The 12,498-nt window shown below is 41.9% G+C and overlaps 1 protein-coding gene across 11 annotated transcripts in view; it reads right to left on the bottom strand.

Moving 5' to 3' along the window:
* Positions 1-12,498, bottom strand: part of SH3D19 (SH3 domain containing 19) — a 198,073-nt gene that overhangs the window by 50,426 nt on the left and 135,149 nt on the right. For 4 of the 11 annotated variants that reach the window (XM_050791153.1, XM_050791155.1, XM_050791162.1 and 1 more), the window contains exons 4-7: positions 7,828-7,870; positions 5,284-5,422; positions 4,995-5,154; positions 2,823-3,827 (exon numbers count right to left, since the gene is read on the bottom strand). In XM_050791153.1, coding sequence (XP_050647110.1) covers positions 2,823-3,827; positions 4,995-5,154; positions 5,284-5,422; positions 7,828-7,870 — 1,347 coding nt within the window. Of the gene's footprint in view, positions 1-2,822; positions 3,828-4,994; positions 5,155-5,283; positions 5,423-7,827; positions 7,871-10,439; positions 10,481-12,498 lie in introns of all 11 variants that reach the window. The other 7 variants (XM_050791159.1, XM_050791157.1, XM_050791158.1 and 4 more) reach the window with 3 other exon arrangements.

The following is a 12,498-nucleotide window of genomic DNA, read 5'->3' as shown; positions in this document are numbered from 1 at the left end:
CTTCTGGGCTCCATTACATTAACCTGGAAGGCATTCTACCCAAGAAATGAATCCAATATTAAATTGCCTGTTTTATGAGTTTTCCTTTAATAATTTTTCTAATCTTTACGATGTTTTCATAGCTTCAGTATTTGCGGATCTCTATTTCCTGAGATTAATATGGCAACTTCATTTTATGAATGCTACTTTATTAGATTTTCTTTAATTTTGAGGTAAGAGAAAGGGAAGGGAAGACTTATTTGTAAGTTTCTCTTCTTTCTCCTGTGTTCCTCTCCCAGTTTCTGCCTGGTGTCTGGATGATTAGGCAAGGTTTCCCAGGACCATAAACCTTTATTTACAATGACAATGCTACCAAAATACCACCAAAAAGTCACAAAGCCCCAAATCGAAAAGCAAACAAAAACCCCTCCACAGGTCAAGGCATTCAGAGGTGATCCTGAAGGCCTCTGGAGGGCGTAAGCAGGGAGGCAACAAGGGCCAGTGTGCAGTACAGAAACTCCCCCTGGGTAGCCACAGTATGGAGTGTGATAGGCTTGTCTGAGTGGGCTCAATTTAGGAGGCCACTGCAGCCATCAGAGCGTAAAGGCCTAAAGTGGGGCAGAACAGGGAAGGACGAAAAGGAGAGGCAGAGTCAAGAACTATTTGGAAGGTAAAACCAGCAGGAGTTGGTAACTAATTAGATGTGAAGGCAGAGAAGTAGCAATCATAAAACTACTACTTAATGATCATCATATTTCACACAATGTGATAGCGCTTTCCTATATGATCACATTTAACCCTTGCAATATCCTAGGTGAGGAGTAGTATTATATCTTACAAATGAGGAAACAGAGGCACTGTGAGGGTAAGAAAATTGCCCAAGGTCACATAACAAATGTGGTAGACCCTGGCAGACTCCAAATCTGAACAGTTAGTCACTGCGTGACACAGTGAGAAGACTCAAGGATGATCTCTGGGTTTCTCCAGGGAAGGCTGGTGTGTGTGATGGTGTCACTAGTGAGTTGCAAAATATAGGAAGAAAGAAAGGTTTAGAAAGAAGATAGTATTCAGCTCAGTATAACTCCATAGTCAAGAGCAATGGTTAAAGTCAGATAGCACAAGCAAATTACACACTTTGCTAAAAGACGCCCCAATAATTAAATGTTGTGCAATGAAGTGGTAGAAATCAAGAAACAGAAAAGGCTGAGTATGAAGCATGAGACTGTATTTATGTTGAAAGTATATTGTTGACCTTCCTTTTTGAAGATGACTATAATCATCTGCTAGATGATACAAAATAAATTCTCAGCAATTATTAGTCAAGTTGCCATCCCCATAGAAACTAGCAAGTTCTACAAAAGGTAATATTTCTTCAGCTTGCTGCTGTTGGGTTTATCTATCCCTGTCCTTCTCTGAATCTTGTTAATACCAAAAAGGCTTATACAAGAAAATGGTTATCAAAGACTTGAAAAGTTTTTAAAGTGTTGCCTGGTTAAGGATTCATGAAAATATTGGGTAGCAACATTATACAGTGAAAAATAAACTAGACTTAGAATAAAAACACTAAGTTTGAATCCTGACTTGGACAATCGTTTTATGACACTGGGCAAATGATCCATAGATCTCCCTCAGTCTCACTGTCTTCATCTGCAAACGTAGGCAGTGATATCTCACAGAGGGTTGTTGCAATTATTAAATAAAATAATGTATGTCTCGGTATTTAGGAGAGCATTAGGTACACTGCAGAAGCTTAATATATTCAAATGTTTTTCCTTCCACCCTTTATGGACAAAAGCCATGTATGTCTTTTAGTTTATATGCTAAAATGTTGTGTGTCAGTTACAATGTTCTGTGCGTGATGAATATTTAATAATGTGTTATGTTTGCTTTCTTTTTAAATACACCTGTGTTATGCAGAATTTGGTTTTGAAATCACAGAGCCTGTACTATTTTGATGCATGTTAAACATTTATACAGTGACAGTTAACCTTTTGAAAATTCTATTAAGTTTATACGTTCACAAATTCCATGCAAATAAGTAAACAGCAGTAAAATAAATCTTATCAATGACAAGTAGAGCAGCTTAGTTTGACAAATCAAAGACAAGCTTTACCATCACACTCTCCAACGGAGCAGTGAGAAGAAAGAAAACATACTCTCTACCTTCTGGGATATTTAATTGTACTGATCTTGGCAGCTACCTTACAACTGTTGTATTTTATTTACAAAATTTTTCACTCTCAAGGGAAGATGTTCTATGAAGATTAAAGGAACAATTTTGCAACATGTGGCTGGGTCTTCATTCTGTACATTTTCGAGTCCTCCCCTGGAGCTGGCCCCTCGCCCAGCACTCCCAGCTGAGGCCCATTTCATCTGAGGAGCCCCTCTGGGGCCAGGACATGACTTCCCATCTATGAAAAGCCTCCTCTGCATCCTTCTACACATTCCCTAACCTCCCTGGATCCTTTCAATGTGAAGCCTGAACTTCCAACTGTCAAGAGTCAGGGAAGCCAGCCCCACAAGCTATTATAGTTTAGCCCCTAGCCCCAGTCTGCTTACTTCTGGCTCAAATCATAGTAATTGATGCATGTGTCTCCCCCTTTCTGACTCCATCACCCCCATCCTGTATTTCCCCTTCCCTCCCTGTCTCCATTCCCCACTTAGCTCTGTGTTTTGTGATCTCTCTGTTCATTCCTGTCTGTTTCTACACACACACATGCATGTGCACATACTTGCATACACACATCTCAGTAACTTACGTACTAGAAACTAAAACAGCAAGTACCATTTAAAATACCCTATCATGAGTTTAGATTCCCTTCCACTGCTGATTTTTCACTTACCTAGAACCATCTCTGAACCAACAGATTCTTCAGCCAGGTTCCCCAATGGGGTGGGCAAAACATCATCATCAAAGCTGATGAGATCGATGTCCCCCAAGGGCTTGCTCTGCAGAACTGGAACTGGGGGGTTGGCTGGGGGCCCTTCTCCCAGTGACTTGTATGCTTTGGCTTGTGATGCCCCTGCGAGTCGGGGAGGAACAGTGACAGGTTTCAGTGGAGCTGAAGGGTCGGTGGGATTTTCTGAGGAAACAGATTTCTTCAGCAGCAAAGGCCGCGGGGCAGGAGTTGGCACTTTCTTCCCACTGTCAGAGCTCTCAGCCAGGGGCCCTCTTCCTGGAATCTCAGGATTAACACTTCGTATAAGGCCAGGGTTTGGTTTCTTTGGCAATTCAGGTTTGGTAACTGGGAGGCTTCCTGCTTCTTGCAGGGGAGGGCATGGGGTGAGTCCTTCCTTGGAGGTCACCTTGAGTCTGTTCTCAGTCCCAGAGTCCCACTCTCCAGAAGCTCTGCTAGCAGCTGGTTTGGGAGCTACAGAAGGTTTCCCTGAGGAAACAGTAGGCTTTGGAGGAAGTGAACGTGGAGTAATTTCTGGTTTCTTGGGCAGTCCTGAGGTTTCTATATTTGCCTGACCCTCAAACACTTTAATTCTGGAAACAATACTATTTTGGCTTTGTTCCGTGTTCATAATGTTCATCACTGTCTGACTGTCTGAGGTGCTAGCGTTGTCCAGCAGAGACTGGGGCTGGCCTGGGGATGACTCCTCTCCTATGGCTGCTGGGCTGATTTTCTGGTGACTTTGCTCTTTACTGTGAGAATCTCTGGGTATTGGTCTGAGGTTGCTTTTTGATCTTGGTTTTGGCACTGGACATCTTGTAGCACTGGGGTTTTCTGGACAATTCTGTTCTTCAGAAATATCAAAGACTATTAAAGGTGCCACATTCGTTGGAAGATTGCCAGATGAGACTGTCGGGAAAGGCTGAAGAGGCTTGAGAGGTGCCTGTAGTGCTGATGAGACCAAAACAAAACCAAAACAAATAAAAACAAGCCGTAATGTTAACAATTTATAAGAAAAAAACACAGAAGATACACAGATTTAAAATTACATACCTGGAATATCAAGAGATTTTGGTTTCTTTAATTAGTTAAAAGTGATTCAAAAATGGAAATGTTTATTCTGTTTCCTGTAGGAGTGCTCTTCATATAACACATTTTTTTTTTTTTTTGAGACAGGGTCTTGCTCTGTTGCCCTGGCTGGCGTACAGTGGCTCTAACACAGCTCACTGCAGCCTCACCCTCCAGCGCTCAAGCGATCCACTCACTTCAGCTTCCCTAGTAGCTGGGACTACAGGCACACCCCACCACACTCAGCGAATTTTTGCTTTTTTTTTTGTAGAGATGGGGTTTCACCATGTTGCCCAGGCTGGTCTCTTTTTTTTTTTTTGAGACTGAGTTTCGCTCTTGTTGCCTAGGCTAGAGCGCAGTGGCGCGATCTCGGCTCACCTCAACCTCCACCTCCTGGGTTCAAGTGATTCTCCTGCCTCAGCCTTCCTGAGTAGCAGCGATTACAGGTGTGCGCCACCATGTCCAGCTAATTTTGTATTTTTAGTAGAGACAGGGTTTCTCCATGTTGATCAGGCTGGTCTCGAACTCCCGACCTCAGATGATCCGCCCGCCTTGGCCTCCCAAAGTGCTGGCATTACAGGCGTGAGCCACTGCGCCCGGCCATCAGGCTAGTCTCAAACTCCTGTGCTCAAGGAATCCACCCACCTTAGTCTCCCAAAGTGCTGGGATTGAGCCACATAAGCCACTGTGCAACACTTTAAAAAAGCCTAACAGGACAACCACCCTTAGCATCCTATCAAGTATAAGTTGCTAAATATAAGATACTTCTCAGTGGGAATGAATGGAATCAGCGGTAATACCCACCATGAATTATACGGATAATGTTTTTGTGATATAAACTAGGGTAAGCACAAGAGATTGGGGCTGCAGTTTGTAAGAATGATCTATTACAATAATCACCGCATACCCAAAAAAAGCAAGCACACAGTGATCACACTGACTGGGCAGCAGACCTCAATGAATTATACACAAATTGCAAATTGTTTTAAAGGCTGGAAGCCTACAGATTACTTCCCTAGAACTAGGTCAGAGTTAGGGAAGACAAATTACTTGCATTACTTTGAGGCAGATCGTTGTCTACTTCTGAAAAGTCAGTCTGAGTTGCAGAAGTAATAGTGTGCCTTGGAGTAGCAGCAGCATTATTATTATTTGTAGTATTAACTTGAACTTGGTTGATTTCTTTTATAACTTGTTCATAAGATGGTGGGAGCTGAAAAGTAAAGAATGAAGATTTTAGACATCTAAGGGCAATAGCTAAGGTGTTGACAGTCTCACTGTTCTTAGCTTCGAATTTCATTTAAAAAATAAAATGCAAAGAGATAATGTAATGTTTATTCACCTCAGCAGGAACCAGCTCATTAGGCCTCCAAGAGCCAGCTGCAGATGATGTAGGAAATCCCAATCCTGGGGGTGGGGTTCCTGGAAACCACGAGGCTGGCCTCAGCGGCTCAGCTGCCACAATGGTGATCTCTGGGCGCCTAGTGGACAGAGGCCTCAGTGAGGTTTTGCAGGATGGTAACAAGCTACGGTCTATCTGTAAATGTCCAAAGATTCATGAAAACCGCCACCACCCAAAAAGTTGTAAGAACTAACACAGTCACAGAAATGACCTGTCCGGCCTGGGCTGTCTCTGACAGTACACCCAGACAGGCTTCAAGGGAGCACACGACAATCATCCTCTATGACTTTGGCCTCAAAAAGTTAGAGCTGGACCCTGGGCACACTTGGCTCTGTCTTGGTTGATAAAAACTAAGTAAGGCCTATACAATCTCTTCAATCCAGAGCTATCTAGCCTTAGGGCAGACATATAGCATAAGGTATAAAAGCCCACCAGTCAAATGGAATTGTTTTTCTGTTGTTATTATTATTATTATTTGAGACAGAGTCTCACTCTGTTGCCCAGGCTGGAGTGCAGTGATGTGATCTCGATCTTGGCTCCCTGCAACCTCCACCTGTCAGGTTCAAGCAATTCTCGTACCTCAGCCTCCCAAGCAGCTGGGATTACAGAAGTGTGCCACCATACACGGCTAATTTTTGTATTTTTAGTAGAGATGGAGTTTCACCATATTGGCCAGGCTGGTCTCGAACTCCTGACCTCAAGCAATCTGCCCACCTCAGCCTCCCAAAGTGCTGAGATTAGAGGCGTGAGCCACCACGCCCAGCTTGGTTTTCTGTTATTATAAAGCGCATACTCTGAAATGAAAATTACTATTTAAAAAGAATATCCTCTTCTGCCTTACTTCATCTCTGTTACAGTTCACAGTTATGTTTAAGTGTTTTGGGTTTACATGTTCACTTCTAGACTCTGGGATGTGTCTCTGGGTTCATGGTCAGTTTTGTATATGATTTGATGATTAATCTTTAATACTGGAGAGCTGTAGTGATTTAGCATGGCTCCTTTTATCTTTTTCTTAATCTGATTCTACCTTCTCATGTTTAAAGTAATTAATTAATTTTGCAGAGACAGGGCCTTGCTCTGTTGCCCAGGTTGGACTGCAGTGGCGCAATCACAGCTCACTGCAGCCTTGAGCTCCCCTCCCCTCAGCTTCCTGAGTAGCTGGGACTACAGGCACATGCCACCATGCCTGGTTAATTTTTAAAAATTTTTTGTAGAGAGATGAGGGCTCGCTATCTTGCCCAGGCTGGTTTCAAACTCCTGGCCTCAAACAATCCTTCCAAAGTGTTGGGATTAAAGGTGTAAGGCACTATGCCTGGAGCATGTTTACATTTTCTCTTCAACCTGATTTCCTAACAAACACCAACTGTGTGACCCTGAACAAATCAATCAACAGTTTTGATTGGAAAACTCAGTTTTCTCACGGGACATATATGGATGATAATACCTGCTCTCCCTTTCTCTAGCACTCTATGGAAAATAAAAACAAAAAAACCACTGTCATTATCAAAATTATGCATTACATACACACTCATGCTACATTGTGAAACAGTAGAAGCTGATCATTGATTAAATTTGAACTGCACTCCCTAAAAACCTCTGCTTATAGCTTCTGTCTAAACAGTAAGAGTTATTAGTTAATAAATGTTAAGCATCGTATGTACATTAATTCTTATGACAACCTTGTGATGTAGGTTGGGACAAAGAAGCTAGCGAGATTAAGCAGCTTGTCATCCAAGGTCATATGGTAGAAAGTGGTGGTCAGGATTTGAACTTGGTTCTGACTCTAAAGTCCTTGTCCTTCATTATTCTATACCATACTGTAAGAAATTTGACAGCTGGGACCATGACTTATAAAAACCTCTCTATCTGATTGAATATTACGATGTAATGTAAAAAAAAAAATCTATCCATTCATTTAGCCATTTGTCCACTTCTCCCATTCTTTTATTTGTCCATCCATCCTTCCATCCATTCTATTGTCCATCTGTCCACTGGTCCTTCCTCCTATCTACCCAAATATTATCTCTTCTTCCTTCTCTTTTCCCTTCCTTTTTCCAAAAAGCCATCCAGCCTTTATTCATCGTGCCTATCCCCTCTTTTCCTTTCTTTATCCTTTCATTCAATTTTCTATCCTGTCATCCATCCATTTGGTTAGGCAACAAGTACTACTATGTAGCATGAGGTACAAAGCATTTCTCTGAAGCAGTTACAATGCTTTACATGTAGCAGTTGTTTAACAAACATTTAAAAAATCAACTTCAGCAAATAATTACACTCAAAAGAACATTTTCAAGCCTGTATCACTCATTCTCTCAAGCAAAATCATCTTTCAAACTTACAAGTTAATTCAGGAGATATACTGATGACGCAGAATATAAGAATACATTGCTTATGAAAGCAAAACATTTAACTTGCTACCTGATAACACACTTTTATTTCAGTTATTAGCCTAATATATGTTCTCCATTATAAATATAACCATACCTTCTGTCTCGATGAAGTTCACTCTGAATAGAAGTCCGAGAAGCTGTTGAAGAAAGAATAAACTGGTATAGTACAAAATTAGTACGTTTGGTAAGGGTTTAAATTTTTACAGATTACACAATTGGAAAAAGCTTATACTTGACATCATATAGAATGTATGAATTTTAATATCCTTAAATAAAAAAGTAAATCAAAATAATCATTTTACTGGCATAAAGTTAATTATGGTTATATATTGGAGATTGCATAATATATAGATTTCAAAAACTCCCCAAAGAACATTCTGTAGTTGTGAAAATAATTTGAAGAATGAACAGAGAAAAGAAGACACCTATTAAATATAAATTGCATGGTTGGAGCATTAAGTGATGACATGAAGTAACAATGAGCAGAAAAAATTTTAAATGTCTATTCCAATCTATATGACTATGCTTTTGTGATGTTTGTTTATAAATCTATTGTAGAATGAAACTGGTCAAATTTTCATTTTTAGTCTAACTTATCTGAAATTTTATAACCTTTAAGTTGTTTTATTATTTATTTTGAGACAGGGTCTCACTCTGTTGCTCAGGCTGGAGTGCAGTGGCATGATGTTCAGGGCTCAATGCAGCCTCAAGTTCCCAGACTCAAGTGATCCTCCTGCCTCAGTCTCCTAAGTAGCTGGGACTACAGGCATATGACACCATGCCCAGGTAATTTTTTGTATGTTTTGTAGAGATGAGGTGCCGCCATGTTGCTGGTCTCAAACTCCTGGGTTCAAGCGATCCTCCTGCCTGGGCTTCCCAAAGTGCTGGGATTACAGGCATGAGCCACTATGCCTAGCCTTTTATTATTTAAATTAAGATATAATAATAAATGTAAAAGGTGTTTAGATCACTTTTATAAACGTGTTTATAGCATATGTTATTATATATGCAGCACTGACTTTTTCCTTAAGTCTCAAACTCAAGTCCTTAAGCTTCATAGTTTAAATTTTTCCCCAAATTTTACTTCATAAAGTAAACCAAGTCTTAATCAGATAATCTGGAACATATCACATATGGCGTCATTTTTCTTTTTTTTTTTTTTTTTGAGACGGAGTCTCGCTCTGTCACCAGGCTGGAGTGCAGTTGCATGATCTCGGCTCACTGCAAGCTCTGCCTCCCGGGTTCATGTCATTCTCCTGCCTCAGCCTCCCGAGTGGCTGGGACTACAGGCAACTGCTACCATGCCTGGCTAATTTTTTGTATTTTTAGTAGATATGGGGTTTCACCATGTTAGCCAGGATGGTCTTGATCTCCTGACCTTGTGATCCACCCGCCTCGGCCTCCTAAAGTGCTGGGATTACAGGTGTGAGCCACCCGCCCGGCCCATATGGGGTCAATTTTTATGTAATAGAGACTATTACCTCTATTTTTCAAGGAACATATTCTAAAGATCTCTTTGGGGAAAAAAAATCTTCAAATACTATACTGTAAAGATTCGTGGCCGGGTGCGGTGGCTCAAGCCTGTAATCCCAGCACTTTGGGAGGCCTAGGCGGGTGGATCACGAGGTCAGGAGATCGAGACTATCCTGGCTAACATGGTGAAACCCCGTCTCTACTAAAAATACAAAAAACTAGCCGGGCGTGGTGGCAGGCGCCTGTAGTCTCAGCTACTTGGGAGGCTGAGGCGGGAGAATGGCGTGAACCCGGGAGGCGGAGCTTGCAGTGAGCCGAGATCACGCCACTGCACTCCAGCCTGGGAGACACAGCGAGACTCCGTCTCAAAAAAAAAAAAAAAAAAGATTCGTGCACAAAGGAAATTTGTTTCAGATATAAACTATTTTAACCATTTGCTTTCATACCTCTGTAATACTCAACTTGTTCAATTCTTCCTATTTGAAAAGATTGGAAGCATAGATCTTTCCCCTCTCCTATTAACTTCTGCTTCTCTCTGAACAAGGAGGCTGTCAAAACTGGGGGAGGCAGGGGTGGAGGTGGAAGGTGGGAACAAAATTTAGGCCGGATTGGAGCCGTGACAGGTAAACCTCTGCTGGGTTGGCAAAGCAAACCTCTAACATCTGAAACCAAAACCCTGGGTCTACTTGGAGGATGTCCTCATATTCATACCATCAACTGGTTTGACTGACCATTAACTTTTTTTTTTTTTTTTGAGATGGAGTCGCTCTGTCGCCCAGGCTGGAGTGCAGTGGCGCGATCTCAGTTCACTGCAAGCTCCACCTCCCGGGTTCACACCATTCTCCTGCCTCAGCCTCCCGAGTAGCTGGGACTACAGGCGCCCACCACTATGCCCAGCTAATTTTTTTTTGTATTTTTAGTAGAGATGGGCTTTCACCATGTTAACCAGGATGGTCTTGATCTCCCGACCTCGTGATCTGCCCGTCTCAGCCTCCCAAAGTGCTGGGATTACAGGCGTGAGCCACCGCACCCGGCCCATTAACATTTTTATCAGGAGCTAAACCAAGCTGACAGGGAGGCTGGAGATCTGCATGGTGTGTCTGATTGGTAAGAATGGTTTCATTAAGTCAGAGGCCCACTCAAGTTTGCTACAATCACATCCCCACCATCACTAACACTGAAATCAGCAGGGATAACACTTCTAAAGACTTCATGTTATCGTCACAAACATACCTCTTCCACGGGGCATTTTTGCTGTGTACTATTCATGAGTGCTAAGGGAAAAAAAGAAGGGGTTATAGAAGAGGAAAGGAAGAGCAAAGAGTGAATCTAGTTGTCTAATCATTAAAAGGAATTCAGGAGCATGACTGTCTTGCCATACCACTGTTTACCCCTGCTATGCACACTTAAATGGAAAAGGAAAGTTGATGATCCACAGTTTCAGAGAGTAAAGAAATATTGCTGCAAAGATTTGTCTGTGCAGACCAGGATAACCCGCTGGTAGGTTTTTGTTTTGTTTTGTTTTGTTTTGTTTTTTTGAGACAAGGTCTTGCTCTGTCACCCAGGCTGGAGTGCAGTGGCGCAATATTGGCTCACTGCAGCCTCGACTTCCCTGGCTCAAGCAATCTTCCTTCCTCAGCCCCCCTAAGTAGCTGGGACTTCAGGCATGCACCACCACACCTGGCTACTTTTTCTATTTTTTGTAGAAACGGGGTTTTGCTATGTTGTCCAGGCTGGTCTTGACTTCCTGACCTCAAGTGACCGCCCACCTTGGCCTCCTAAAGTGCTAGGATTACAGGCATGAGCCACTGTGCCTGGCCTCTCTGCAGTTTTTAACAACAGTTTTAAAAAATCTAAAAACTATTTTGCAAAATCAGTTTGCTACTTCAATAAGAATTGATTTTAAAGTATGAATAGTACTTAAAAAAGGTAATTCAGTAGTCGATTTACATTGTTTCAAATCAGCAATTTTAACTTGATTCTGCTGGTTCACACCAGAGGTCATTCGTAGCAGGCCCCCTGGCGGCAGAGTGGCACTGCTGCTGCGGAACACAGAGCGGTTTTGCAGTCGTACTTACAGATCTCCTTCTGCACATCCTTTGAGAATCACTGCTTTCCCCTCTCCTCTGATTTTTTTCACACTCACTCATCTATGAAATCTTTCTTTTCTCTCTTGATCCTTCTGGAAAAACTGACACCTTCTGTCAGTGCTGAACAAGATTAATAGCTATAAACACTTTCGGTTTTTACCGCAGATTTTCATGTGTTGTCTTACGCTCTTTCTGCTAATTTCTCAACTATCCGGTTATATATCTCATTTTCACTTCCCCAGATTAAACAAACTTGTTGTAGTTGCCAGGAAAATCGAATTTGCCAGAGTGCTCATTTAGACAAGCATGTCCCATTTTACCTTTCTGCCATAAGCTGCTAGTCTTGTACGTTTTGGGTTAATGCCACAGAATAAAGGCAGTATTTTCAGTAAAAGTTATCCTATCATTTCACAGAATTATTTTCAAACTTTTTTTTTTTTTTTGAAATGGGGTCTCACTCTGTCGCCCACACTGGAGTGCAGTGGCGCGACCTCAGCTCACTGGAACCTCCGCCTTCCAGATTCAAGAGATTCTCCTGCCTCATCCTCCCTAGTAGCTGGGATTACAGGTGTCCACTACCGCGCTGGGTTAATTTTTGCATTTGTAGTAGAGATGGGGTTTCACCATGTTGGCTAGGCTGGTCTCAAATTCCTGACCTCAGGTGATCCGTCCGCCTCAGCCTCCCAAAGTGCTGGGATTATAGGTATAAGCCACTGTGCTCGGCCTATTGTCAAACTTTTCTAGTTCAAGTGGTTAAATTCTAAATACAAAACATATTCATGTTAGAGTTGAGATGTAGATGTGCAGTATTATCACCAATAAAGAATCTTCTTGAATTCCAGCAGGATCTCAAGCCTGGAAAGGCCCTCAGCGATCGACCTACTCAAACTTCACAGAGGAGGACACTGAGATACAGAGGGGTTAAATGAATTATCCCAGGTCCAACAGCCCTTTAGGAGCAAGGCTAGGAGCGGTTTGTTTCTTGAAGCAGTTTAACTCTATGTGGAGCCAGGAGAGTGGGATGCTAGCTAGTCTTGATCTAAATAATTCAAAATTATCAATTAAATGATGTCAGAAGAAATAAACACATAGAAAGATTATTAATTACACATACCCTTGCCATAGAACTATGAATGAATGATCAATGAACTATGAATGAAAGATCAATGCAAATCACAATAATATAAGAAACTTACTGACTA

Source organism: Macaca thibetana, chromosome 5 (assembly GCF_024542745.1).
Source record: "Macaca thibetana thibetana isolate TM-01 chromosome 5, ASM2454274v1, whole genome shotgun sequence".
Taxonomy (NCBI): Eukaryota; Metazoa; Chordata; class Mammalia; order Primates; family Cercopithecidae; genus Macaca; species Macaca thibetana.
Note: the sequence above shows the minus strand (reverse complement) of the source record. Positions and strands in the feature narration are given on the sequence as shown.